We start from the raw sequence: 27,902 nt of genomic DNA, 5'->3' as shown, positions 1-27,902 counted from the left end.
TTATTATAATTCAAAAATAGAAAGTAAAATAAAAATTATAATTATTACATCAAAATTATATTTTTTTTATTATAACAAGTATAACACCTAATGTACCTACACAGTTAATGCAATATTCTATTCTATTCTATTCTGGGATTTGATAACGTCCGTCCCAAATATGATTTTGATAAAAGGCAGTTATTTTGAACACATAATTTAAAATGTTTGTATGAATCAAGGAATGGCAAAGGCAAGTCATTCCAACGTTTGCGTTTCACTAAATAAAGTCGTACACGGCAGGCCCAGTGAAAAACAGACCTTCGAGTCTTCGAGCGGAGTCGAGCCTATTTGATAACAACTTAAACTCAGCTTTATCGACATTGAAATAACGTTGAAATTGACATATTGGAAACATCGATATAAATGACAAGAGGTCAAGCGAACAAAATTTTTCACGGTTTTGGAACCAAATAAATCAGCGCCACCTCTTAGATACATAGAACGACCCGTTTGAAATCCAGACGTCACTGAGGTTGCATTGGTGCTAAAGCACCACTGAGTCGGTGCCATTTTGTTTGTTCAATAGCCATGTCCATACGAAGTAATATAAGTCAATGATTGAAAATAAAACACTACTCTGTGTGTTAAATATTCGCTAACTCAGTGATCATTTATTTTTAATCCATTGAAGATTTGCTACGAAATGTTTTTTTTATATTGCTCAGTGAAGCAGCAATGTACAATCAACCAATGTCAAATGAGATTAATTTGACGGCTTTCTTAGCGATTACTGGTAGAGTTAGCGAATCACCCCGCAGGTTATGTTACTCTAGGGCCAGACAACGCTTTCGATCCAGGGTACATAGTGGATGACCCGGGTATAGATGCCGGGTTCGCCCTTGACCCCGCAGGCGCGGCCGAAGGACGTCAACCCCACCACTGTGTACATGCAGTCGATTTGCTTGTGTTTTAGCTGGAGGGGGCCGCCGCTGTCACCCTGTGAAGAAAAAATTGACATAAGCTTACTGAAAAACATAGTCCCTCCCAAATCTTGGATTTACGGATGATATTTACGGGGATTTTTTAAATTACCATTGCAGCATACTGAGTAGGTAGGTATAAGCTGTGATAGCCTAGGCCTTCTAATCGGAGGTCGGGGGTTCGATCCCGGGCACGCACCTCTAACTTTTCGGAGTTATGTGCGTTTTAATTAATTAAATATCATTTGCTTAAACGGTGAAGGAAAACATCGTGAGGAAACCTGCATGCCTGAGAGTTCTCCATAATGTTCTCAAAGGTTTACACCACATTTAGCTCAATGTTGTTAGTTTATATTAAGTAATTGTTAGTTAGCTGTTAAGTATTAAGTATACCAATAAATTAATGTTACGTGTAGGTACCTATCGCCTGTCGACGGCACTGGTGTACGGAAAAACTTATTTAAAGTTTATGAATGCACCAAACTTGTTGTAAACTGTAAATATTCTTCTTTAATAAATAAATAAATACAAATACAAATACAGGTGTATGAAGTCTACCAATCCGCACATGGCCAGCGTGGTAGACTATGGCCAAAAACCAGTCTCACTTTGAGAGGAGACCCGCGCTCTGTAGTGAGCCGGTGATGGGTTGATCATGATGATGATGATGGTGCTAGATCAATAATAATTCATTCCCCTCAGGAAAGGCAAAGGTGGTAGACCATACAGCCTGGCAAGTATTGCAGCATACTGAATGACGTTTTGACATTTGGCTATGATCAGGGCCATCTTTAACCTATTGGAGGCCCTGGGCACATTAGAATAATTGGGCCCCTATGACTTTGACAGAGTAGTGGGTCGGGAGTAAACAAGAAGGATCGAATATAAGTCAGTCTTGACTATAGTTAACTATCTCTATGGTCCTTTGTTCGATTGGGCCTTTTTGACCTTTGATATTATCGAAATAAATATGTTTTTCGGTAATAAAATATCGGTCGGTCGGTTATAGTTTGGTGATCTGGCAGGGACTAGTGGGCCCCTATATATCGTGGGACCTGGGCACGTGCCCAGAGTGCCCAGTGGGAAAGATGGGCCTGGCTATGATTGAACCATTGCCAATTTGAATTAATGACAAACAAACAACATTGAATTTTTCGGGCCGTTTTTTAAACGCTTATCGCAAATCTAGTACTGACTATTCTTTATCAAAGGTTTTAGAGCATTGAAAAGGGGGAGATGAACCGATATATGGCTTTTGTGTTAAATTTTATGTCAAACATGGGTAGCCCCGTACTTTTGACGTGACAGTTAACCCATAGACCTAAAATGGCGCGTCAAAAGTCATTTTGTACGGACTATAAAGGCGTACAGCATTATGCTGAGTTGGGACCTTTGTTTTCGGGTTGACACATGACATAGTATATTCCGGCGCTTCTTCTGCTTGAGGCCTTTTGGCTTTAATGCTCAAGTCTTAGAGGCGCCGGCATAACCAAACCCTTGTACAACTGGTGGTGTGTGGCAAAACTTTCGAAGAGAATTAAACTTTTTTTTTTAATCTTTAAGTCGACGTACCTGGCAGGTGTCCTTCTGCGCGTTCTTGTCTCCGTAGCAGATCTGCGTGTTGGCATCGAAGCCCTCCATCATGAGGCGATGCGGGGGGAACATGCTGGTACACTCCGCTGTCGTGAACTTTTGCAGGATCACCTGAAATGTGATTAGAGAAAATTTTGTTAGCATGATTCAGGCCGCAGGTTCTATTTGCACTTTGAAGATATTCGTGACGTCATATAGCGCTGTGAGGTGCTTTCTGTCTTAGGTTCGTGACTCGTGTCCAGAGACGGATTATCCCTAAGGCAAACTAGATACGTTCCTAGGGGCGCGAGGTTACGAAGGGGCGCCCGGGATCATATAGAGTTCCATTACCTGGCCTACCTAATTATCCGTACTAAGTAATAATTTCTTGGAGTAACCGAAATTGCCTCTTCTTTAATATAGCAAAGTGTCATGACGTGATGTTCTTCACTCGTTTACATAAATAAATATAATCACCAACTACCAGCTATACAATGAGACGATTCCTCGTATTTTCGAAGTTAGTTAGTAAAAATTTTAACATGGCGCCTATGGGGTGCTTGCCTAGGGCGCTCTCGACATTTAATCCGCCTCTGTTCGTGTCAATGTGTGGCGACCGCAACAAACTGTAGTTTAATGTATCAATCAGATACCTCAGACCTGGGCGCGTTTGGAACCCTCGTAGCTTTAGTTTTAAGCTTGCGTTATAATTATCACCACTATATCTTACAAATCTAACACTATACCAGACAATTTAGAGCCTCAATAGCTCAACCGGTATAGGAGTGGACTGAAAACCGAAAGGTCGACGGTTCAAATCCCGCCCGTTGCACTATTGTCGTACCTACTCCTAGCACAAGCTTGACGCTTAATTGGAGAGGAAAGGGGAATATTAGTCATTTAATATGGCTAATATTCTTTAAAAAAAATAAAAAAAAATCAATAAGAGTAATTTATTACCTATTTTGAATAAATCATTTGACTTTGACTTTGACTTTGAATCAGCCAGTTTTTCTTATGATAGTCGAGCGTACCTTCTGCAGCTGATCAGCAGTGGCGCCCCGGTTCTGCGTGGCGCCCCAGCCCGTCGCCAAGGCCTGTTGGTAGTTGTTGGGGGCGTCGGTGTCCAGGCACGCAGGCACCGCGAACTGACCCAGGGTCATCCTGGAAATGGGAAGCAGGCAAACAGACGTTACTTTTATAATGGATAAGGAAGATTTCATACGATTTATGACATTTGTTAAGTATAAAATGTATATCGCGATACCCGAGTTCGATCCCGACGAAATCATATTAGACTCTAATTAATATTTTGTAATTTGTTCTATAAAATAGTGAAGTTTGAAGGTCACGGTCGGCCATTACGATTTACGACATTACCGATCAGCTGTACAACGCAACAAGACGTTCTGTGTACCTACGGAAATAATGCGTGTGTGACGCAATAATTGTGTTAGTTTTGGATATTTTACGATTTATAGAAATCTTTATTAATTTGCGATTAGCAAATAATGTATCTGCATCAAATTCCAGAAGGGGTGAGTTGCACAGTTATTAATATCAGGTTAGGCATCACTTTAGCCTTTATAGTGGTTTTTAAATGTTAATTTCTCGATTGTCGTAGCCTCACGGGAATGCCCTTCTTGGACCCTGACCTTTACAAACCCTGAATACAGCTAGCCGAGGTCTGGTTTTGGCAGAGTTCCGGTACAAAATTAGTAAAAACTCTCCTGGCGCCTAAAATCTAGGATAAGACTTAGCCTAAGTGCATGTTTTGTATAATAAATAATTAGTTTAAACAGTTTTGTGTAGCATTATTGAAGCTGACCCGTAACACTTTGACGACCTCCGTGGCGCAGTTGTAAGCGCTGTGGTCTTGGTAGTGGGAGGTCCCTGCCACGGGTTTGGAATTTAATAATTTCCAAATTTCTGGTCTGTGCTGATGGGAGGCTTCAGCCGTGACTAGTTACCACAGTACCGGCAAAGCCGTATCGCCAAGCGATTTATGCTCCTAAATGAAAATGAAAAAATGAAAATCTTTTTTATTCGTATAAACTTTTACAAGTGCTTACGAATAGTCGGATGCATCTACCACTGGTTCGGAATGCCTTTCCTGCCGAGAAGAACCAGCAAGAAACTCGGCGGTTGCTCTTTTCAAATATTTGATATAGGTACAAAATTATGCCATGTATAAAATAGTATTTGCAGTCTTGTGCGTTGCTGGAACGAGCTGCAAGTCAAATCCATGCTCTTTTATCATTTAGATAATCTTCAATTGTGTAATATGCTTTTTTCAGGAGCATATTACACAATATAACATAAAAAAAGCATATTATACAGTCGCGTTCGCAAACGATAAAAAAGCTTGGATTAGACTCGCTCCTGCAATGCACGGGGCTGCAATGGCTTGTATAGTACGGTATAATAACATTGTAAATTAAAAAATTAAAAAGAGCAACCGCCGAGTTTCTTGCTGGTTCTTCTCGGTGGGAACGGCGTTCCGAACCAGTGGTAAATTAAAACTACCTGACTATTCATAAGCACTTGTAAAAAGTTTACATGATCAAAAAAACATTCTATTCTATTCTATTCTATTTAGCGTTCCGGTACGATGCCGTGTAGAAACTAAAGGGGCATGAGTTTAATAAAAACTATAGACGTTGGGGCAGTGGCGTGCAGCTCATAGAGGCATAAACGCACTGCTTACCCTCATTGTAAGAAATCAATGCTTATTTTTATTATAACCTGCCGTAAAATAAGTTCATACTTAAATGCATACCCTGGCTTGAACTCCTATGCACGCCACTGCGTTGGGGTCCCAAGGTGCTGGAATGGCGACCTCGCACCGGAAGATGCAGTGTTGGAAGACCCCCCACTAGGTGGACGGACGACATCAGACGAGTCGCAGAGAGCCGCTGGATGGCGGCGGCGCAAGACCGTGGCGTGTGGAAGTCCCTACAAGATACCTATGTCCAGCAGTGGACGTCTATCGTTTGATGATGATGATATAGATGTTTACTCACTCTAACTCCGTCTCGACCAGGGCAATATCGTTGTATCTGTGCGGCGAGTTATATCCAGGATGCTTCACGATTCTCTTGACCCGGTATACCCGGGAGATGTCCAGCGGGTCGGTGCGTTTCAGCATTCCGATTCGCACGTAAGTTATTTCGCCACTGAGGAAAGAAATAAAAGATAGAATAGAATAGAATAGAAATCATTTTATTGGTTGATCCAACAAATGTCACCTATACCCCGTTCATTAGCATCATTCAACGCGCTTTTGGACAATAATGCTCAATGGGACCCATTTAATGATGGGTCTATAATACTGGTTCGGGAGTTACTGAAGTACGCTGAGAGCATTGCATGAATATGTCATTCAATGTTCTCAACGTACATATTCAAAATTCTTTGATCTTTTATCGTTTTGTATTTTATGTCTTTTTTCTTGTACCTTTATTTGTATTTAAATTTATTATTAATCATCTAGTTAGTGTAAGTGGCACTGCCGTTCTAATTAGATATAAAATAAATAAAATAAAAAATAATAATAATAATAACACACTATAAACACAAACACAAATATTTACAAAAAAAAACATTCCTTAAAATCTAATTCAAACAAAATATAGGTACCTAGTGTCTAAAATGTGTCGTGCCAACGAAAAGGCCCGAACTCAGCTGAATGTTGTGGTTACACGATGTAACCACAACGCTGGTTTTCAGTTCGAGCCCAAACGAGGGAGTTCTAGTTATTAGCAACATTATTTATTATGTACTTAAAATTAAACTTAAAATAAAATAAAATAATAAAAATAGGTCAAAATTGTGTTCTTTATTTGTATGTTACTGCTATTATAGATTTATCAAGTGAAATAGTTTTTTAGGGGTGATGTTGTTGTTTGGACTGCCACAAACTAGCTTACCGACTTTTGAATATTTAGTAGGTGAGTGAGATAGATAGGTAATAAATATGTATTAGTTACTGAGAGTGGACAAAAGATTTTTTTCAATTTACAAACCTGTAGGTCGATTCCTAAAAACCTGCATCAATCATTATTACAATCCCAATTGTTGGGATTGGCTGAATTTATGGTATTCTTGTTGTAACTATGCATTATAGCCAATAGTGAGCGAGCGTCAACCAATCAAAGGTAATTGCGATCGTGACATTGTAGCTGTCATTCTACCGCAATCGAGGAGTCTCATTGTCACGATCGCAATCATCTCTGATTGGTTAATGCTCGGTCACTATTGGTCAAAATGCATTGTTGCTCATTGTTGCAACAAGAATCGCACAAATTCAGCCAATCAGAACAATTGAGATTGTAATAATGATTGATGCAGATTTTAGACAATCGCCCCGCTGATTATCTAAAGGTAAAATACGTCATAGCATTCCTATGACTTAACCGGGTTGTAATGTTGTACTGAAATCCATTATGTAACGTACTAATTTGAATTTACAACATCCCGCATTGAAAGCAAATAACTATTCTTTGCATTTCTACGCTGGACAGCCAGGCTGATCCATTGCGCAAAATATGAGGCAGGAAGATTTTCATTTTATTGTCTCGCGACGTGTGAAAACTAGAGTAGGTATTGAACGCGGAGTCGCGTCTCCGCTGCCGCTCCTCTTCACTCTAATGGACAGGCAGCTTACATGACTCAAAGTCAAAGTCAAATGATTGATTCAAAATCCCTACTTAATATTATAAATGCGAAAGTCTGTCTGTCTGCTAGCTTTTCACGGCTCAACCGTTCAACCGATTTTGACGAAATTTAGTACAGAGGTAGCTTGCAATCCGGGGAAGGACATAGGCTACTTTTTAACCCGGAAAATTTAAGAGTTCCCACAGGAATTTTAAAAACCTAAATCCACGCGTACGAAGTCGCGGGCATCAGCTAGTAGGTAATAAATTACTGTTTTTGATGGTCAAGATGTTGGATTTCCAAGATATAGTGGTGATAATTATTACGCAAACTGAAAACTAAAGCTACGAGGGTTCCAAACGCGCCCAGGTCTACTATACCAGGAACTTTAGAGCCTCAATAGCTCAACCGGTATAGGAGTGGACTGAAAACCGAAAGGTCGACGGTTCAAACCCCGCCCGTTGCACTATTGCCGTACCTACTCCTAGCACAAGCTTGACGCTTAATTGGAGAGGAAAAGGGAATATTAGTCATTTAAAACATGGCTAATATTCTTTAAAAAAAAAAAAAAACTTAGTAGCACAGAGAGGAGTAGCACTACTCACAGGTTCCTGGTGAAGGTGCAATGGCCTGCCGTCAGCACGAATCTCTCACTCAGCAGACTCCCTCCGCACAGCCACTGCACTGAGTTGATGTCGCCACCGTAGCCTATCAGAGCCTGGAAATATATTCAAAGTCAAAGTCAAAATTTTATTAAAAATTTTGATTTGTAATAATAATAAATAATAAATACACTTTATTTGCACAACCACAAGAAGGATTACATCATCAATATACTTATAATAAAACTGTAACAGGTCAAATTCTGTACATTGAAGATATTTTGAAAATTTTTTTTCGAGGGCACTCTGTAATCGATACTGAACCCAAAACTGTAATTTTTTTCATTTTTGTCTGTCTGTCTGTCTGTCTGTCTGTCTGTCTGTCTGTCTGTCTGTCTGTCTGTATCACGGCCGCGCATCACGCTGAAACTACTGAATGGATTCCAATGAAACTTGGTACGATTTGAGGTCATACTATGAGGAAGAATATAGGATACTTTTTATCCCGAAATTCAGCATGGTTCCCGTAGGAGAGGGGATGAAAGTTAAAATGTATACTGAGTTGTAATTCATTAACGCGTAGTCCGATTTCATTCTTTTTTTTTTTTTAGAAAGGGGATATTTTAAAAATTGTTCCGTAAATATTTCAAGGTAATCGGTTTTTAACCGACTGTCAAAAAGGAGGTGGTTCTTTTTTCTACATCGATTTTTTCGAGGTTTCTGGACCGATTTGCAATTTTTTTTTTAAATCAACAAAAAAAGTTTTCGTGGTGGTCACATAAAAAATTCTGGATTCAACTCCTTAATCCTGATGCTACAGGGTTACTGCCCGCCTGAGTTATCAAGATTCAGGAGGTGTTCATAGTGAATTCATATAGTAGGTACCAAGCAACGACTTTATTCTCACACTTCAAGTCTCAACTCCTCAACCCTGATGATGTAGGGTACAGCACTCTTAAACTATAATGTTTCAGGAACTGCGGTTGATGCAAAATTATTTTAGGTACCAAGCATAGGCTACATCATTGAACTTCGGATCCTAACTCCTCAATCCTGATGCTGCAAAGTACTGAAGTCCTAAATCGTGGGGATTTTCGAATTTCTGATAGTGAATTGATATTTAAAAAAAAAAAAAATTTGAATCGACTGTTAGGCGGGACGAAGTTCGCCGGGTCAGCTAGTTAAATAATAAAAAAACACAGACAGAAGGAAGATACAAAAGGCGGCCTTATCGCTAATTAGCGATCTCTACCAGGCAACCTTAAAGATAGGAAATTATAAGGAAAATTAGACTGAAGGTGGTGTGTAATTTACTAATAAACATACATTCAAATAACTGATACATACTAATACATAAACCACTAATACATGTATTAAATAATATGTATAATACCAATATACTAATAAAATAGACTAATATATAATCTATAATCGTACTTAAGGAGAAACAAAATATATGATTGTCGTCTTCAATTTGTAAGATAATGATTCTTCACTGCAGTTTTAGAGGAGTCTAGTGACTTTGATTTCCGTATGGTCAATGGTAGTGCATTCCAAAGTGCATTTGTAAGATGTAAGTAGTAAGATGTAGGTACGATATAGTGGTGAAAATAATAAAATTGCATGGTGGTCACTCACCATGTGAGGGAACTCGTCCTCAGAAGCAGCCACGCCTCCCACGATGAGATCCTTGGCGTTGTGCTTGCAGCGGTTCGTCCGCGCCTTCTTCCCGGTCAAAGCCACGCTCTTCAGACACGGGTATACGTACTTCTCCTGGTATTCTATGCATTCTGGAAAAACACAAAACTAAACATGCAAAAAAACGGTGATAGACTAGTTAAGACGTTGGCCTTCTTTTCGGGGAATGCTCACCCCCGATATAACGATCCCCCCCGACAAAAGACGCCCTAAGCACGTCCTTAATGACCGGACCGGAGATCGACAGTAATAGTCGGTCATGATATTTTGATCGTACAAGACAATACATGTGTATTGTCTTGAGATGTCTCAAGTCTCAACCTCTGCACGTCTTCACCGGTACACCACGGTACGGTACGGTAGTCCACTTTTAACTAGGTACCTTCAAGTCGACAGTCGATAGCCATCTTTTCTCCATCACTGCATCATGAGCAACTCACAACGAGCTCACTAGATGGCACCACAAGCATCTTCAATCACGCTAAGACTTTGACCTCTCTTCGCGGTGTAAAGAGTTTACTTCATCAACCTACTGTCGAAAGCCTTGGAGCCGGTCTTGGGCACAGTCTGGTTGGCGAGGAGGGGCTCGCACTCGTCCGTCACCTTCTGCCCCCCGGTGTTGAGCACGTAGTCGTACACAGGCGGCACGTACTCCGTTGTGTCCGAGGGTCTGGAAACACAAACAAAAAAGTTAGAGCCTCAATAGCTCAACGGTTACAGGAGCGGCCTGAAATCCGAAAGTTCGCCGGTTCAAATTCCTACCCCATTGCATTACTGTCAACAAATCAAGTTAGAGCCAACAGTTACAGGAGCGGACTGAAATCCCAAAGGTCATTGGTTCAAATCCCACCCGTTGGACTATTGTCTAACCTACTCCTAAGACAAGCTTTACGCTTAGTTGGAGGGAAAAGGGGGATATTACTCTTGATAAACATGGCTAATATTAAAAAAAGTTATAACTTCATAATATAAATCATCATCATCGTCAACCGATAGATCTCCACAGCTGGACATAGGTATCTTTTTCTTCTTTTTTACTTGCGAGTTTTCTTTTTTGCACATATTTTATTCAGATACAAGTTAGCTCTTGACTGCAATTGTTGCGGACGGGAGCTTCATGCCACGCGCAGCGCTGGCAGTGACTAATGCTGATTGGACGCCCGCCGACACCTCCGCGCCCCGCTACGACTTCACCACCCGCGATCGCCTTGTCTCCCGCTCGGCACGACCGTATGCGCTTGCCGAGTGGGAGAATTAGATATAAGTTCAATTTTTAATGTATAGCCTCACTTCGGATTGGCTACAGTCGTACACAAGCGCACGTGCCCCACACCTTCTGAAACTGCCCTGGGTTTTTGTGGAAAAACCCCACCCAGTTTCGCCCGCGCGCTCTGTCTGCGCGGAGGAGAGGCCTTGCACCCCTGAGATGCCCGATCTCACCAGCCGGTGATCGATTGGGCAGCGCAACGACTGCTCCCACGCGCCGCTAGAGCCGCGCGAGGATGGACAACCGTCCATCCACCTCCAAAGGCCCCTCCCAGGGCCAACAACGCGATCCACGACGAGCGAGAAGGCAGCAAGCCTCGACGCAGGAGCGAGCGGACACCTCCGCCCCCCGCAGACCGGCTGCTGCCCCCCCTCGCCCCGCCGCGCGCAGCTCCCTCCGGACGCCCGACGTTGCAGCCCCGCCAACCGTGGCGGTCGGCTCCGTCGCGCGCGCCCCCGTCGAGCCCGCCGCGGCACCGTTAGCTGCGCATGCTTCACACGTCGCACCCGCGAGTGCGCTAGACGTTGTAGCCCCGCATGGCTCCGTCGCGCGCGCTCTCGTACCGCACGCCGCGTCGCCGGCCGCGCACACACTGCGCGCCGCCCCCGCGCCCGCCCGCGCGTCCGCCGCGTTAACCGCCGCGTTAACCGCCGCGCCGCGCCCGCTGTCGATGCCGTTGCTCGACGACGACAGCCCGATGCCACCGGCCCAACCACCCAGACTCCGGCAGGACGAAGCATATCACGCCGCGATCCTGGCCCTGGAAGGATTGGATCGCCGTGCGCTCCCTAGTCGCAGGCAGCGCACCGACTCCGAGGAGGACGCGCCCGCCGAGGCGAAACGGTTCGCCAAGACGGCTCCCCCTCGCTCCAAGACGCCGACGACCCAGGCCCCGCCGCCGGCCCCGCGTTCCTACGCAGACCGTGCAGGAGCAGCGCCGTCACCGAAGCCCGCCGCCGCCGCCGCCCCTTCCGGCGGCGCCCCACCGAGCACGCCAGCGCCTAAGAAGCTGCGTTACCCGCCGCTCATCGTGGAGAACCTGCCTAACTGGACCTTCCATTTCAAGGAAATTAAAAAACAGTTAGGCAGAAACCCCGCAGCCCGCCCTTTCGGAAAGGGCATAAAATTCACGCCACAAGAGGACCAGGAATTCCGTCTAGTCCAGCGGTACCTTACCGCCCTGGAGAAGGCGGAAGGAATCTCCTGGTTCTCCTACTCACTGCCGGCCGAGAGGAGTTTGAAGATCGCAATCCGCGGTCTTCCCATAAACACCGAGCCGGCGGAAATCGAGGAGGAACTCCACCAGTTGGGGTTCGAACCAGAATACGTGCGCCAGATAAAGGCGAGGAAAGGCAGGCCAGGCTGCCTCTTCTTTGCCACTCTCCGGCGCACAGCGAACACGATCCCCGCCATCTACGACGTCAAGGAGCTGCTCTGCATGCCGGGAGTCCGCATCGAGGCCTGGAGAGGGAAGAAGGGCCCCTCCCAGTGTCATAGATGTCAGGGTTTCCGCCACGCATCAGTAAACTGCCACAGACGGCAGGCCTGTGTAGCTTGCTCTGGAGAGCACAGCGCAAAGGACTGCCCAAGACCACGTGAGACGCCGGCGACCTGCGCAAACTGCGGAGGCAGCCACCCAGCAAACCACGTCGGCTGTCCCGTGTTCCGGAAGGAGGCACGGAACAGACGCGCGGGCACCGTGGCGGCCACAGTCCCCGGACCTCCGCCGCGAAATGAGTCGACTGGCGCCAGAGTACGGACGCCAGCAAATGACCCGAAGCCCCGAGAGGCCACGGAGAGAGCTCCCGGGAGGAAGAGGAGAGGCCGCAGGCGCAGGAGAGCAACGTCGCAAACCCGCGCCCCATCTCCACCCGCCCAGAGACCCAGACCTGCCGAGGGAGTCCCGCCCCAGCCCGTGAGGACCGCCGAACCGAGCGTCGCGGCCATCAAAGCCGTGGCGTTCGAGGCTCTAGAAGCAGTCTTCCACGCAATCAAAAATGGCGAGGAAGACCCACTCCTGCGCATCCTGGAGGGACTGCGACGACTCGCCACCTTCACCGGCGAGACCCAGCCTACCATGGACGCCAGAGAGGAAGACGAGACATGCGCCACATAGATGCCCCGGAGCGCGTCCTCCGCACACGTCGACCACCTTGCTGGGCTTCCCACAAGCGGGTTCCACCCGGCAAGGACGGCTCACGACGGCGTGAGGACCGCTCACAGCTCTCTCTTCCTCACCGAGGGAGAAAGCCCATAGGCCCATGGGCCACCCCAAGGACACTGGCGTAGTCACGCCAGGCGGCAGACCCCACACGCAGGAGGCCATTGCCTCGGACGTGTCTCTCCCGCGCCCTTGCGGGCGCGCGAGCTAACTTTAGGATAGCCTCACTTCGCCTCTTGCTTCCGAACGAAGAAGACCTCAGAACTAGAAGTACCGTGAACCATTGTGAACCTAGAAAATTGTGAATTAATGTGATCAAGAAAGAAATACAGTCCACTGAACCCTCCGAGGAATTGTTTTGAATCCCTCCCCAACATCTTTGGTCCATCGTGCCGGATCAAGAACCAGAAGAACCGAAGCCTCAAGATCCGAAGTCTCAAGAACCGAAGCCTCAAGAACTGAAGGCTCAAGAACCGAAGCCTCAAGAACTGAAGGCTCAAGAACCGAAGGCTCAAGATCCGAAGATCAAGATGGTTCGAACTAGGAGTCAAACCTCACAACATGAAGATGAACACGACGAGCACGTTGCGTCGCAAGAACCGACCCCTCGCGCGACGAACCCAGCTCGCCCTGTTCAGATTCACTTCATGGAGTCGTCTCCATCAACTAGTGCCGGCCCACGGCAAGAACCCATTGTTGAGACACGAAGCACTGTGGTAGAACAGACCCATCGTGTTCGGCTTCCTTCACCGACGCGATCAACCCGATCTCAGCGCTCCACAACAAGCACAGCTGCCCGTGTCAAGCAGGCAGAGTACGAAGCGGCAGAACGACTAGCTGCCATTAAAATGCGCCAAATGCAAGTTGAAGCTGAACTGGTGCAGAAAAAGTTAGAGGCTGACTTAGCTGCTATACAAGACGACGACCAAGGGAGCACACGAGGGCCTGAGGAAGCAATCAATACCAAGCAACAGATGGAAGATTGGTTGCGTCACGCCGATCTTACACGAGGGGAGCCACGCACCGACCGGCTTCTTGCGCGAGAGACCCGAACCCCTCCCGCCGCTGCCCCTGTAAGACCTGGCACGAGCATCACCGAACCCCGATCCGAACACTATTACGAAGATCGCCGAGCCCGCTCTCCAACGCCGAATCGCTCACGAAACCGAAGCATAGAAGCCCTGGTGGAAAGCTTCAACCGAATGAGCCAATACCGACCACCACCACGATCATCCACAGAGCTACCTACTTTCAACGGATCCGAAAATGAGTGGCTGCCTTTCAAAGCATCTATGCGAGACTCGACGCGCCTTCACAAGTTCTCACCAATTGAAAATATGCAACGTCTGCGCAACGCGTTGAAAGGAGAAGCCCGAGACGCCGTCGCTTCGCTTCTATACACGGCTTGTGACCCGACGGAGATTATGGAAGCTCTCGAACAGAGTTTTGGTCGTCCAGAAGCTTTAATTGACAAGGCCTTAGAAGAGATCAAACGTTTGCCTCGCCTGGGACCGACGACGACCGAATTGAACGTCTTCGCCGTCAAAGTTCGAAACATCGTGGCTACAATTACCAACGTCGAAGGCCTTGATGGGTGTCTACAGAACCGCATGCTTACCAGAGACATCGTGGATAAGTTACCTCCTGACTTACGAAGAAGTTTCGCCAAGTACGCATCAGAAAACCGGCGCCCAGGAGAACCACACCATCCTGTGTCATCCTGTCTCGCTTCTTAAACAATGAAGCTACAATAGGCTTAGAGTTCACATACTCGAAACCTACTACGCCAGCTGCATCAACTCGGAAGGAACCAAACTCAAAATCTTCAGGAACATTTCAAAGAACGAAGAAAGTCCGAGAAGCCAGCGTATTCACAGCCATCGAGAAAGAACAATGCCAGTGCTGTGGTGGTGACCATGAACCTCCACAGTGCAAGAAGATAAAAGAAATGACCATCAACGCCCGCTGGGAGTGGGCCAAAACGAACAAAATCTGTTTCAAATGTCTGACAAAGAAGCACCGGCGTGCAGCTTGTAAGGCGAAGCAATGTAACATCGATGGCTGCATACATTCACATCACCCTTTGTTGCATCAACAAAGCCCTGAGAACCCCGATGCATCACGTCAAGACCGATCAGAAGAGGTGGTGGCATCGACTTCTACTAACATGGATACGGGCAACAAAGTGATGCTGAAAGTGTGTCCGATTGTCGTCTCGAACTCTGACGGCATCGAGATCCAGACTTACGCCCTTTTTGATGAAGGTTCCACCATCACACTTATTGAAGAAGATCTGGCTGACCAGTTGAACCTGGAAGGGCCTGCTCATGCCCTTAACATCCATGGGGTGAACTCCACACAAAGAGAAGGAACCAGCAGGATCGTCCGACTGAAGCTAAGGGGCAAGAATTCAAAGGCCTCACATATCATACGAGCGAGAACAATACGAGACATCCAGCTATTGAACCAAACCATACCGATACAACTTCTACAGTATCCGCATCTCCGAAACTTAGAACCAAGCAGCGTGTGCTACGAACAAGCTAGACCACGTTTACTCATCGGCTCTGACAATTGGGACCTCATTGTGTCAAAGCAGCTACTAACTGGACTTCGTCACGAACCTGCAGCATCACGCACTGAACTTGGCTGGGTGATACATGGCTCTGCATCACGTGCCACTCTTAGTCGCAACGAAGATCATGTCCTTCATATCCGAAGCGGGAAGCCGACAGAACAATCCAGCGAAGACAAACTCGACGCTTTGGTCCGCTCCCACTTTGAACTCGACGCCATCGGCATTTCTCTCAATACGAAGACCCGAAAAGAAGACGAGAGAGCTATAAAAATCTTCGAAGAAACAGCTCGTAGAGTCGATGGCCGTTTTGAAGTTGGCCTGCCATGGCAGAGCGATGACGTCACTCTACCATGCAACTACGCAGAAGCCTTAACTCGATTAAGAAATATTGAACGCAAGATGGATCGAGATGAAAGCTTCAGGGAAGAATACAGCAAACAAATAGCTAACCTGTTGAACAAAGGTTACGCTGAACCTTGTGATGGTTCCGAAGACAGCAATCGCCGGTGGTTTCTACCTCACTTTGCAGTACGAAACGCAAACAAGCCTGGCAAAGTGAGATTGGTTTTCGACGCAGCAGCCACGCATCAAGGAACAAGCTTGAACGACAAGCTTTTGGATGGTCCAGATCAACTGAAGTCACTGCCCGGGATTCTATATCGATTTCGAGAACGCGCCGTAGCAGTCACCGCAGACATAGAAGAGATGTTTCTGCGAATACGCATTAGAAAAGAAGACCAGCCAGCGCAACTCTTTCTATGGCGCGGAAACGATCGACGTAGCCCACCGACCCAATACAAGATGGTTTCACTGATCTTCGGGGCCCGAAGCTCGCCGTTCCTTGCACACAGTGTACGAAATGCAAATGCACGTGACTTCACCCAGACCCACCCAAGAGCACTACGAGCCATCACAGAAAACCATTATATGGATGATCTTGTCGACAGTTATGACACCGAACAAGAAGCCATGGAAACCGCAAAAGAAATAAACTTTGTGCACGAGCAAGCCGGGTTTACTCTGCGTGGATGGAACTCGAACAGTCAACGAGTCCTGGCTACGATCCCTAACCAACTTCGAGCCCCAGCACCAACACGTCTGGGAACTGAACACCACAGCCAAGAAAAGACTCTAGGCCTACTGTGGTTACCCACTGAAGATACACTTGCATTCAACACAACAATGAATCGAGTTCCAAGAGAAGTTTACAATCAGAACCGCGCACCAACCAAGAGAGAAGCTTTGAGTGCAGTTATGTCCATTTTTGATCCGCTCGGACTACTGAGCCACTTCACGATAACAGCAAAGATCATCCTGCAAAGTCTATGGCGCCTACAAGTCGGGTGGGATGAACCAGTACCCACCGAAATCGCTGATGACTTCAGCGCATGGCTTAAGAACTTGGAAGAAATAAAAGAACTTCGACTTCCCCGCCACTACAATACGAGGGGAGCGCGATCCATGGAACTACACATACTCTGCGATGCCAGCTCTCAAGCCTACGCCGCTGTAGCTTACTGGAGAATAGAACGCTACAATGGCACTGTGGACCTCGTGCTAGTTGCTGGCAAAGCCAAGGTAGCGCCATTGCGAGCGCAAAGTATCCCGCGCATGGAGCTTCAAGCAGCACTCATCGGAGCCAGGCTAGCAAAATCAATTTTGGAAGAACATCGTGAGAAGCCCGACCGAGTTATTTACTGGTCGGACTCTAAAACCACGCTACAATGGATTCGCAACGGAGCAAGACGCTACACTCCTTACGTAGCACACCGCCTGGGCGAAATTGCAGAACTCACCGACGAGAACCAATGGAGATGGATCCCGACTGATCTCAACATAGCCGACGATGCGACTCGCCTGAACTACCAGCCCATAAAGCAAGAAGATCGTTGGTTCACTGGTCCACCTTTCTTGCTTAAAAATGAAGACGCCTGGCCTAATGAAGATCCGATCATTGAAGATAGTCTCGAAGAAATCGTCGCACACATCACTGTAGCCACAGACTGTTCATCGAGCCTGCCAGATATTAGCAGATTCTCATCCTACGAGAAGCTAATAAAAACAACAGCGCGACTATTAGCATTCGGTGATATATGTCGCAAACGATCCACAAGCTTAGAGGTTCGTCACCTCAAGCTAGCCGAGAACCTATGGCAACGTGCTGCTCAACAAGAGAACTTCACAGAAGACTTGAATCATCTGCGTGCTGGTCAAGCCATCCAAAGATCAAGTCGCTTGGCCAAACTTGACCCAGTTTTGGAAGACGGCCTGCTACGAGTCCGGGGTAGAATAGACGCTGCTAGCGTACCCAACTCAGCAAAACGACCTATCATATTAGATGGCCACCATCCATTCACAAGACTGCTGCTCGCACGTGAACACTGTGCAGCGGGACATGCAAACAACGAAAGAGTCGTGAATGACGTCCGGCAGAAGTATTGGGTGACAAACCTGCGACCAACAGTGAAAAAGGTGGCACGCGATTGCCTATTTTGCCGTCTTCGCCGATCTACACCGAACATACCGGCAACTGGAAATCTGCCTACAGCACGCCTAGATCCATTTCATCGCCCATTCACCAACTGTGGAGTGGACTTCTTTGGCCCTATGTTGGTTGTAGTGGGACGCCGAAGAGAAAAGCGATGGGGCGCACTCTTCACTTGTTTGACGACGCGCGCCATCCATCTTGAACTAGTGGCATCATTGTCTACGGATTCCGCAATCATGGCAATCCGACGTATGGCTGCGAGGCGTGGATGGCCTGCCACTATGTTTAGTGACAACGCGACGAACTTTCGAGGTGCCGATGCTGAACTAAAAAGGGCATACACAGAATGGGAACCTGCTCTTCGTGACTTAGGGCTATACCACCGTATGGAATGGCGCTTCATACCTCCAGGAGCACCAAACCAAGGAGGAGCTTGGGAGCGCCTAGTCCGCTCTGTCAAAGTGGCCCTCAACACTGCACTACGAGAGAAGGTGCCAAAGGAAGAGGTACTTGTAACGTTGCTGTCGGAGGCTGAGTACAGTATCAATGCTCGCCCCCTGACGCACGTGTCAGTTGATCCCGCTGACCCTGAAGCCCTAACCCCAAACCATTTTCTGTTGGGGTCATCAACTGGCCTGCCACACACCGGGCCCTGCGAACCAGCTGATCGACGCACTTGGCGAGCTGTACAAGCACTCGCTGATAGCTTTTGGCGTCGCTGGGTACACGAGTATCTCCCTACACTCGTACCCCGCGGGCAACCTGCTTCGACCAAACGCCAGCTCCAGGAAGGAGATCTAGTGGTAATCGTGGACTCCACTCTACCGCGAAACGTCTGGCCACGCGGTATCATCGAACACGTTCATCCTGGACCTGATGGAGAAGTGCGCAGTGCCACCGTGAGAACCCGAGGTGGCTTGTTTCATCGGCCTACCAGAAAGCTCGCCGTCCTGACCACTGCTGAAAAGGAAGCTACGCGGGAGCTACGCTGAGGGGAGAAATGTTGCGGACGGGAGCTTCATGCCACGCGCAGCGCTGGCAGTGACTAATGCTGATTGGACGCCCGCCGACACCTCCGCGCCCCGCTACGACTTCACCACCCGCGATCGCCTTGTCTCCCGCTCGGCACGACCGTATGCGCTTGCCGAGTGGGAGAATTAGATATAAGTTCAATTTTTAATGTATAGCCTCACTTCGCCTCTTGCTTCCGAACGAAGAAGACCTCAGAACTAGAAGTACCGTGAACCATTGTGAACCTAGAAAATTGTGAATTAATGTGATCAAGAAAGAAATACAGTCCACTGAACCCTCCGAGGAATTGTTTTGAATCCCTCCCCAACAGCAATCAACCTATATTGAATTTCTTTTGTATGTTGATAAATGATAATAATGATAATAATAGCCTCAATAGCTCAACTGGTATAGGAGTGGACTGAAAACCGAAAGGTCGACGGTTCAAACCCCGCCCGTTGCACTATTGCCGTACCTACTCCTAGCACAAGCCTGACGCTTAATTGGAGAGGAAAGGGGAATATTAGTCATTTAACATTTAATATTCTTTTTCGTAGAAACTCGTTTATGCTTAGATCTGCCTCATCGTTTAATAAAATTTGTAAAAATGACAAAAATTTGGACCTATTCTGCATCACTGGAACCACTATTCGGAAAGCTCTGGCCAATGAATTCTTTAACGCTCATACTTCAGTTAAATAATTCGTTGGCCAGATCTCGTTTCTCATTTTTTTATTTTATTACTTCTCCCTGAATTTTCTTTCCCCCAGTCGAGTTTTTTTTTTTTTGTTATTCTTATGTGTATTCTATCTGTGAAAACTTGTCATTAGCTTTAATCTTCTTCTGTTTTTACCTATTCATTTTTACATATTAGCTGTAAGTTTTCCTGTTAAATAAAATAAAATAAAATAAAATAAAAAAGAAGAAAAAAAAAAGAAAAAAGAACCTTTGAGTGGATGTGGTAGCGACGGGTATTCTGGCAGTGGTGGGCGGGGCCCTGTCCATGCAGCATACCACTGGATCGCTGCTCGCGAACGAGCATAGCTGGAACAAACAGACACACATAATCATTCCAGCGGTTGGGGTTTGTTTTGCGTAATACTCGAGATTTTCAAAATTGTTACACGATAAAACTGCTATTTGACGCTTTGGTTCGTGCCAAGCTAGAAACCAGCGCTTGTATTTGGAATCCATATGAAAGCACTTACAAGACCTTGCTACTTGAAAAGGTTCAAAAAGCCTTTCTAAGGTATTTATATAAAAAATTGCACGGGTATTACCCATTTATGTATCCCACAAAATTTCTCCAAGGGCACTTGGGTTTCCACTCGCTCAAAACCAGAAGAGACTGCGACCAAATTGGTACAATTTGCAAGATTCTTAGGGGTGTGATAGACTGCTCTGAACTACACAACAAGCTCTGCTGCGTTTATGCACCCTCTAATTACAGCTATCTCCGCCACCGCTCCAAATTTTTCGTAAGTCCGTTTAGTCGCACGGTAGCGCGCTCCGGTCAGTGGTCACCCATACCGCGCACTTCGGCTGCGCTCAACGCGCTGCTGAAGGAGTCCTCTCGCTGTGACATATTTGCTGACAAATGGGCTGACCTCATGGGTCAGATTTTGCACTTTTGTGAAAATTTATAATTTTGCTTTTTAAAATTTATAATTTTAACGATTTTTGTATGTATGTTTATGTTAGTTTGTACTCGTAGTTTAATTAGTGTAATTGGCTTTATGGCCGTTCTAATTAAATAATAAATAAATAAATAATAATAATAATAATAATATTACAGTACGCGACAAATAAATAAATAAAATAAAATAAAAATATTTTTTATTCAAATAAACTTTTACAAGTAGGACTTTTGAATAGTCGAATGCATCTACCACTGGTTCGGAATGCCTTTCCTACCGAGAAATATTAATGTACATCAACCTTTAGAAAGGGATAGCAGTTTTGTAAAGCATTGTCTCTGTCGTTGAGACCGACAAAACGTCACATAAGTACGAGTGACAGAGACAACGCTCTACAAAGCCGAAATCTCATTCTAAAGGTCGATGTAAATTATTTTCTGACGCGTACTGTACCTACTACCTATATATCCAGATTCTCATATGTACTGAGAATAAGCCGTGCTCTGTAGTGAGCCGGCGATGGGTTGATCAATTTTCCCACAACATCCCACTGTAAAATACTAAATAATAATATTATAAATGTGAAAGTGTGTCTGTCTGTCTGCTAGCTTTTCACGGCTTAACCGTTCAACCGATTTTAACGAAATTTGGTACAGAGGTAGCTTGCAACCCGGGGAAGGACATAGGCTACTTTTTATCCCGGAAAATTTAAGAGTTCCCACAGGATTTTTAAAAACCTAAATCCACGCGAACGAAGTCGCGGGCATTAGCTAGTCATCATCATCATGATTAACCCATCACCAGCTCACTACAGAGCACGGGTCTCCTCTCAGAGTGAGAAGGGTTTTGGCCATAGTCTACCACGCTGGCCAAGTGCGGATTGGTAGACTTCACACACCTTTTGAGAACATTATGGAGAACTCTCAGGCATGCAGGTTTCCTCACGATGTTTTCCTTCACCGTTAAAGCAAGTGATATTTTAATTACTTAAAAACGCACATTACTCAGAAAAGTTAGAGGTGCGTGGCCGGGATCGAACCCTCGACCTCCGATTGGAAGGCGGACTTCCTAACCACTAGGCTACCACAGCTTTTATTAGCTAGTATTACAATAAAACTTACGTTTACGTTTTTTGCTGTGTCTAAATTGTAAACCTTCGTGGTTTTTTGCTGTGTCTAAATTGTAAACCTTCGTGGTTTTTTGCTGTGTCTAAATTGTAAACCTTCGTGGTTTTTTGCTGTGTCTAAATTGTAAACCTTCGTGGTTTTTTGCTGTGTCTAAATTCTAAACCTTCGTGGTTTTTTGCTGTGTCTAAATTGTAAACCTTCGTGGTTTTTTGCTGTGTCTAAATTGGATTTGTTAAACATTCTTTATGTTGGTAATTTAAAAAAAAAATATATATATTTAGGTTTTAAAATATCCTGGGCAATCGGCTATGCCACTCTCCTATATCCATGCAAAAAAATAACATCGATCAGTCGTTGCTCCGTTGCGGCGTGATTGAAGGACAAACCAACAATCAAACACACTATCGCATTTATAATATGGGTAGTGATTATAGTAGGTACATTATCATTACGCACTAATTACCAAATGGCAAGTGGAAATGATAATTAGGCATAAACTTCCACATAGCAGGGTGGAAAAACCCTTGCAAGTCATTACTGTGTTGTGACAGTCGATGCTTGTGACTCGTAAAATGTAGAAACTGGTTTCAAATAATAATTTAAAACTTTAAAGAGTAGATACCTACCTATATGGTTGACACATTCAATAAAAACGGAAATTTAAAAATAAAAAATCGGCCAAGTGCTAGTCAGACTCGCGCACTGAGTGTTCCGTACTACAGTCGTATTCTTTCGACATTTTGCACGATAATTCAAAAACTATGATGCATAAAATTAAATAAAAATCTGTTTTAGAATGTACAGAGGAAGACCTTTCATATGATACCCCACTTGATATAGTCACTTAGGTACTTTGAAAGTTGAAAATACTTACTAATTATTTGTTCAAAACACATTTTAATTTTTTTGCGATGTAACCACAAATTCACGGGTTTCAGATTTTTTCCCTAATGTCTGCTAAAAGACCTACCTACTTGCCAAATTTCATGATTCTAGATCAGCGGGAAGTACCCTCTAGGTTTCTTGACAGGCAGACATACAACGAAGTGATCTTATAAGGGTTCCGTTTTTCCTTTTGAGGTACGGAACCATAATAAAACCTCGATAGATAATACCAATTAATGTAGTTTAACCGTCGTTGGTATTAAATATAAATTAAGTGGTCATTATAACAATGTTTACTACAGATTTAACAAACGAGGAAGGATAAAACTAACTAGGTCTTATCTTTACCTAGTGGCTAGTTACTTACCTACTTAGGTTATAGGCACTTAGTCAAAGTCGCCCTTCCAAGCGATTTTCTCGACAGACACGACAGACGGACAGACAAACAACAAAGTGATTCTATAAGAGTTCCTATTTTAGGGTCCGTACCTCAAAAGTTAAAAGGAACCCTTATAGGATCACTTTGTTAAAATAAATAAAACTAAAAATAAAAATCTTTTTTATTCGTATAAACTTTTACAAGTACTTACGAATAGTCGGATGCATCTACCACTGGTTCGGAATGCCTTTCCTACCGAGAAGAACCAGCAAGAAACTCGGCGGTTGCTCTTTTCAAATATTTGATATAGGTACAAGATTATGCCATGTATAAAATAGTATTTGCAGTCTTGTGCGTTGCCGGAACGAGCTGCAGGTCAAATCCACGCTCTGTTGTTTGTCTGTCCGTCTATCTTGTCTGTTAAGAAAACCTATAGGGTACTTTCCGTTGACCTAATCATAAAGTTTTGTATAGTGTGTGTAGTTTAGGTAAATAGGTCTTATAGCACAAGTAGGAAAACATCCGGAAAAAAAAAAATTAAAATGTGTTCATGAACAAATAAATTAGTGTTTTCAATTTTTAAAACAATTTTCCCGCAAACTATTTTGGACTTTCCTTTGCACAAGTTTAAAAAATCTATTAAAAATATGCTCCTGAAAAAAGCATATTACACAATTGAAGATTATCTAAATGATAAAAGAGCGTGGATTTGACCTGCAGCTCGTTCCGGCGACGCACAAGACTGCAAATACTATTTTATACATGGCATAATCTTGTACCTATATCAAATATTTGAAAAGAGCAACCGCCGAGTTTCTTGCTGGTTCTTCTCTGTAGGAAAGGCATTCCGAACCAGTGGTAGATGCATCCGACTATTCGTAAGTACTTGTAAAAGTTTATACGAATAAAAAAGATTTTTATTTTATTTTATTTTCAAAGTAAGATAACTATGCCAAATGGGTGTTATATGAAAGGGCTTTACTTGTACATTCTAAAACCGATTTTTGTTTATTTGTATGTTGTTTGTTTATGTTTATGTGTTTAATCTATCGTGCAAAATGTCGTAAAAATACCCGAGTACGGAACCCCGCACTTTACTGGTTTTATTTCCTTTTCAGGTAAAAATCATAGCTTACTTGCGGGGTCCCCTGCTTATTCCGTATGGCATCGATGGCAGTTTGACACCTTCGTATGTTCAAGCAGACCCCCTGCATGCCAGTACTTCTGTCGGTACATTTGTCACCTGCAACCATAAATAGAATTAAAATACAATAGAATAGAATAGAAATAAAGAATAGAATTAAAGTAAACTTTCACTCTTGTTTTAAAGATACCCGGATTATAATTGGCAGGAAACACTGATCTCGGAAGAGTATTCCAGACCTTAGCCATGCTTATAAGGAACTAGATGATGCCCGCGACTTCGTCTGTGTGGATTAAGGTTTTTAAAAATCCTGTGGGAACTCCTCAATTTTCCGGAATAAAAAGTAGCCTATGTCCTTCCCCGGGATGCAAGCTATCTCTGTACAAAATTTCGTCAAAATCGGTTGAACGGTTGAGCCGTGAAAAGCTAGCAAACAGACAGACAGACACACTTTCGCATTTATAATATTAGTATGGATGATGACACAAAGCATTTCGTACGCGTAGATGGAATGTTGCGACATAGGGGTGGAAACTCGCCCGGTGTCTTGCGGTACGGTGGTAGAAAGTTGAGAGCGGGACAAGATCGAACAGCTCCTGAGCACACTCTCCGAAATATATCCTGTAAAACACCGATAGGCCGCAACCTTAGAGCGGTGATCAAGACTCTGAAGCTTCCCCAAAAGTGGTAAATCTTCGCCTAGAAGTCTCCTAGCTCGACTACGTAAGCTACGACTTTACGTACCGAGGCTGAGAAGAGCAGATTTTGATAGCGATTATAAAAAAAATTTACAAAAAAAATAAAAACCGACTTCGATACACAAACACTAAAAATTGAAAAATAATTTAATTTATTACCGAATATATTATGTATACAAGAGTTAATATAGTTCCATAATAATACTTTTTGGTGCCGGTGCCAATTAGCTTTAGCTGCGCGAATCGTCTAGACTTCATATTTTTATGAGACTCCACAATGGCACCTCTTTGGCACCGACCCCAAAAAATATTATTATGGAACTATATTAACTCTTGTATACATAATATATTCGGTAATAAATTAAATTATTTTTCAATTTTTAGTGTTTGTGTATCGAAGTCGGTTTTTATTTTTTTGTAAAAATTTTTTATTTCACAATTTTCAGTGGTCCCATGGAATTATGCTATGCCTGGTTAAAAATCTACTGTTTACTAAGCTATTACACTGATCGCGAGCAATTTACTCTTATCCGTTGAGGAGTTCCAGTATCTATCTTCAAAGATGTTCATCAGATCTTCACCAAATTTAAATGGGACCAACTTTGAAGTATACCCTTTCAAACAAAAAAAGAATTTTCAAAATCGGTCCAGGCGTCTTCGAGTAATCGGGGAACATACATAAAAAAAAAAAAAAGATTCCGACGAATTGAGAACCTCCTCCTTTTTTTGAAGTCGGTTAAAAATAGAGTGTGGGCGAGTTGGAATAAGGTTTATTTTTACATTTCACCTCTTTTGTTATTGAGAATGCTTGAGAGCAAACCTTACGCGCTTAGTGTGAAATTCGGAGCCCTAAAAATAAGAGGAGCCGACCGGCTACCTCTGATGACGAGCTTTTCCGCTCTCGCACATTCTAACAGCTTCTCCTTGCGTACTCTTTCGCGCTTTCTCCGACCAGTTCCAAGGGTACACGTGTGAAAAGAAGAGTGCCGTCCGATGCTCTCCGAGCCGGTCTGTGTGAACGGACACAGACTTTTATCGGATCGACGGATAGACGACAGCATAAATTATAACCCGCGGGGCGATTGTCTAGAACCGGCATCAATCATTATTACAATCTCAATTGTTCTGATTGGCTGAATTTGTGCGATTCTTGTTGCAACAATGCATTGTAGCCAATAGTGAGCGAGCGTTAACCAATCAGAGATGATTGCGATCGTGACATTGTAGCTGTCATTCTCCCGCAATCGCGCAACTGGTCAAGCAAGTTTGCACCTCGCGTCGATTAAAAATTAAAAAAAAATAGAAACTCAACAAGTGGCATACAAAAATTCGTAGTATGTTCGCATCTTTGTCACTGATACAGGTACTACGAGTTTTTGTCTGTCACTTGTTGAGTTTTTAATTTTTTTTTAAATTTTTAATTAACGCGAGGTGCAAACTTTTTTTTTTTTTTATTCAGATACAAGTTAGCCCTTGACTGCAATCTCACCTGATGGTAAGTGATGATGCAGTCTAAGACTTAGCTTGACCGGGTAGTGAGTATCACATTTTATAACGGTTATCGTAAGGTCAGCATAATATTATAATATGAAGATGCGTCGCGTTGGTTTATTTTATCAACAAGTTTTCGCACGCAGAGAGGTTCATTCGCTCCAATTAAAAAAACCCAGCCAAGTGCGAGTCAAACTCGCGCACCGAGAGTTCCGTACTACAGTCGTACTTTTTCGACATTTTTATTATGCATAAAATTAAATGAAAATCGGTTTTAGATTGTACAGGTAACGTCCTTTCATACGATACTCCACTTGGTATAGTTATCTTACTTTGAAATTAGAAAATATATATTTTTTTTTTATTCAGATACAAGTTAGCCCTTTACTGCAATCTCACCTGGTGGTAAGTGATGATGCAGTCTAAGATGATAGCGGGCTAACCTGGAAGGGGTATGGCAGTTTTTATTGAACCCATACCCCTTTGGTTTCTACACGGCATCGTACCGGAACGCTAAATCGCCTGGCGGCACGGCTTTGCCGGTAGGGTGGTAACTAGCCACGGCCGAAGCCTCCCACTAGACAATAATTACCAGATAATAATTTTCTTGAATTTTTAAAAAACACATTTTAATTTTTTTGTAACGTAATCACAAATTTACAATTTTTCTTTTACTTGTGCTATAATACCTACCTACCTGCCAAATTTCATGATTCTAGGTCAACGGGAAGTAACCTATAGGTTTCCTTGACAGACACGACAGACGGACAGACAGACACACACCAAAGTGATCCTATAAGGGTTCCTTTTTTCCTTTTGATGTACAGAACCCTAAAAACAAGATGCGAATAAAACTTGTTTGCTAGTGGAGAGTTCCACCATATTATGGACGGTACCACTACCTATACAGACTAAGAGTCCCGCAAATTGCTAATGCGCGCGGCCGCCATTTTAGTGACGTCAGCACTAGACTGATGTGTCGAGTTGATGGTATATTTTTATTTCGGCTGACGTCAATATTATGACGTCATTTCGATGTTAATGAGGCATGGTTCCAGCGCAAAAGCAATTTGCTGGACGTATAGGTAGGTATTATAAATATGAAAGTGGGTTTATTGGTTTGTCTTTCAATCACGCCGCAACGAAGCAAAGACAACAGCTAACAGACAGACTTTTGTATTTATAACTAGTTGATGCCTGCGGCTTCAGGTTTTAAAAAAATCCCGTGGGAACTCTTTGATTTTTCGGTAGCCGATTCGATTTCCAGTTATGTTGAGTTAGCTACGTACCTTCGTCAGTTTGTCCTTCAGCATAAGCCACAAAAAACACTAGTAATAATAATTTAAATGCCATTTTGAGTAAAATTTTAATTAAAGTATATAATCTTTAAATTAAAATGCAGTAAGATCACTAAAAATTAACTTATTTACCAACACAATACAAATTAGGCCATCACGTTTGTTAAAAATCTAACAATTGTATGAGAAAACTAAAAAAAAAAAGATTTTTTTACAGTCAGTTAGTTGATACGTCCTTCTATGCCGTA

The 27,902-nt window shown here is 44.0% G+C and overlaps 1 protein-coding gene across 1 annotated transcript; it reads right to left on the bottom strand.

Annotated features, from left to right (window-relative positions):
* Positions 1–75: 75 nt before the first annotated feature.
* LOC117994221 (trypsin-2-like) lies at positions 76–27,902 on the bottom strand. The gene is made up of 10 exons (XM_034982113.2): positions 27,646–27,902; positions 24,160–24,266; positions 19,942–20,039; positions 10,024–10,160; positions 9,431–9,582; positions 7,796–7,908; positions 5,558–5,710; positions 3,569–3,698; positions 2,535–2,666; positions 76–979 (listed from the first exon to the last, which is right to left on the bottom strand). The coding sequence occupies exons 1-10, from the start codon at positions 27,707–27,709 to the stop codon at positions 812–814; spliced, it is 1,254 nt and encodes a 417-aa protein (XP_034838004.1). The 5' UTR covers positions 27,710–27,902; the 3' UTR covers positions 76–811.

The sequence above is a fragment of the Maniola hyperantus genome, chromosome 26, assembly GCF_902806685.2.
Source record: "Maniola hyperantus chromosome 26, iAphHyp1.2, whole genome shotgun sequence".
Lineage (NCBI taxonomy): Eukaryota > Metazoa > Arthropoda > Insecta > Lepidoptera > Nymphalidae > Maniola > Maniola hyperantus.
The sequence above is the reverse complement of the archived record's forward strand: the minus strand, read 5'-3'. Positions and strand labels throughout refer to the sequence as shown.

Excerpts from the sequence above, each read along its gene's own strand:
- LOC117994221 (XM_034982113.2), bottom strand. The coding sequence starts at position 27,709 with ATGGCATTTAAATTATTATTACTAGTGTTTTTTGTGGCTTATGCTGAA. Across the intron at positions 24,267-27,645 it reads TGAAGGACAAACTGACGAAG|GTGACAAATGTACCGACAGA; the intron begins GTACGTAGCTAA and ends TTATGGTTGCAG. Across the intron at positions 2,667-3,568 it reads CTGCTGATCAGCTGCAGAAG|GTGATCCTGCAAAAGTTCAC; the intron begins GTACGCTCGACT and ends ATCACATTTCAG.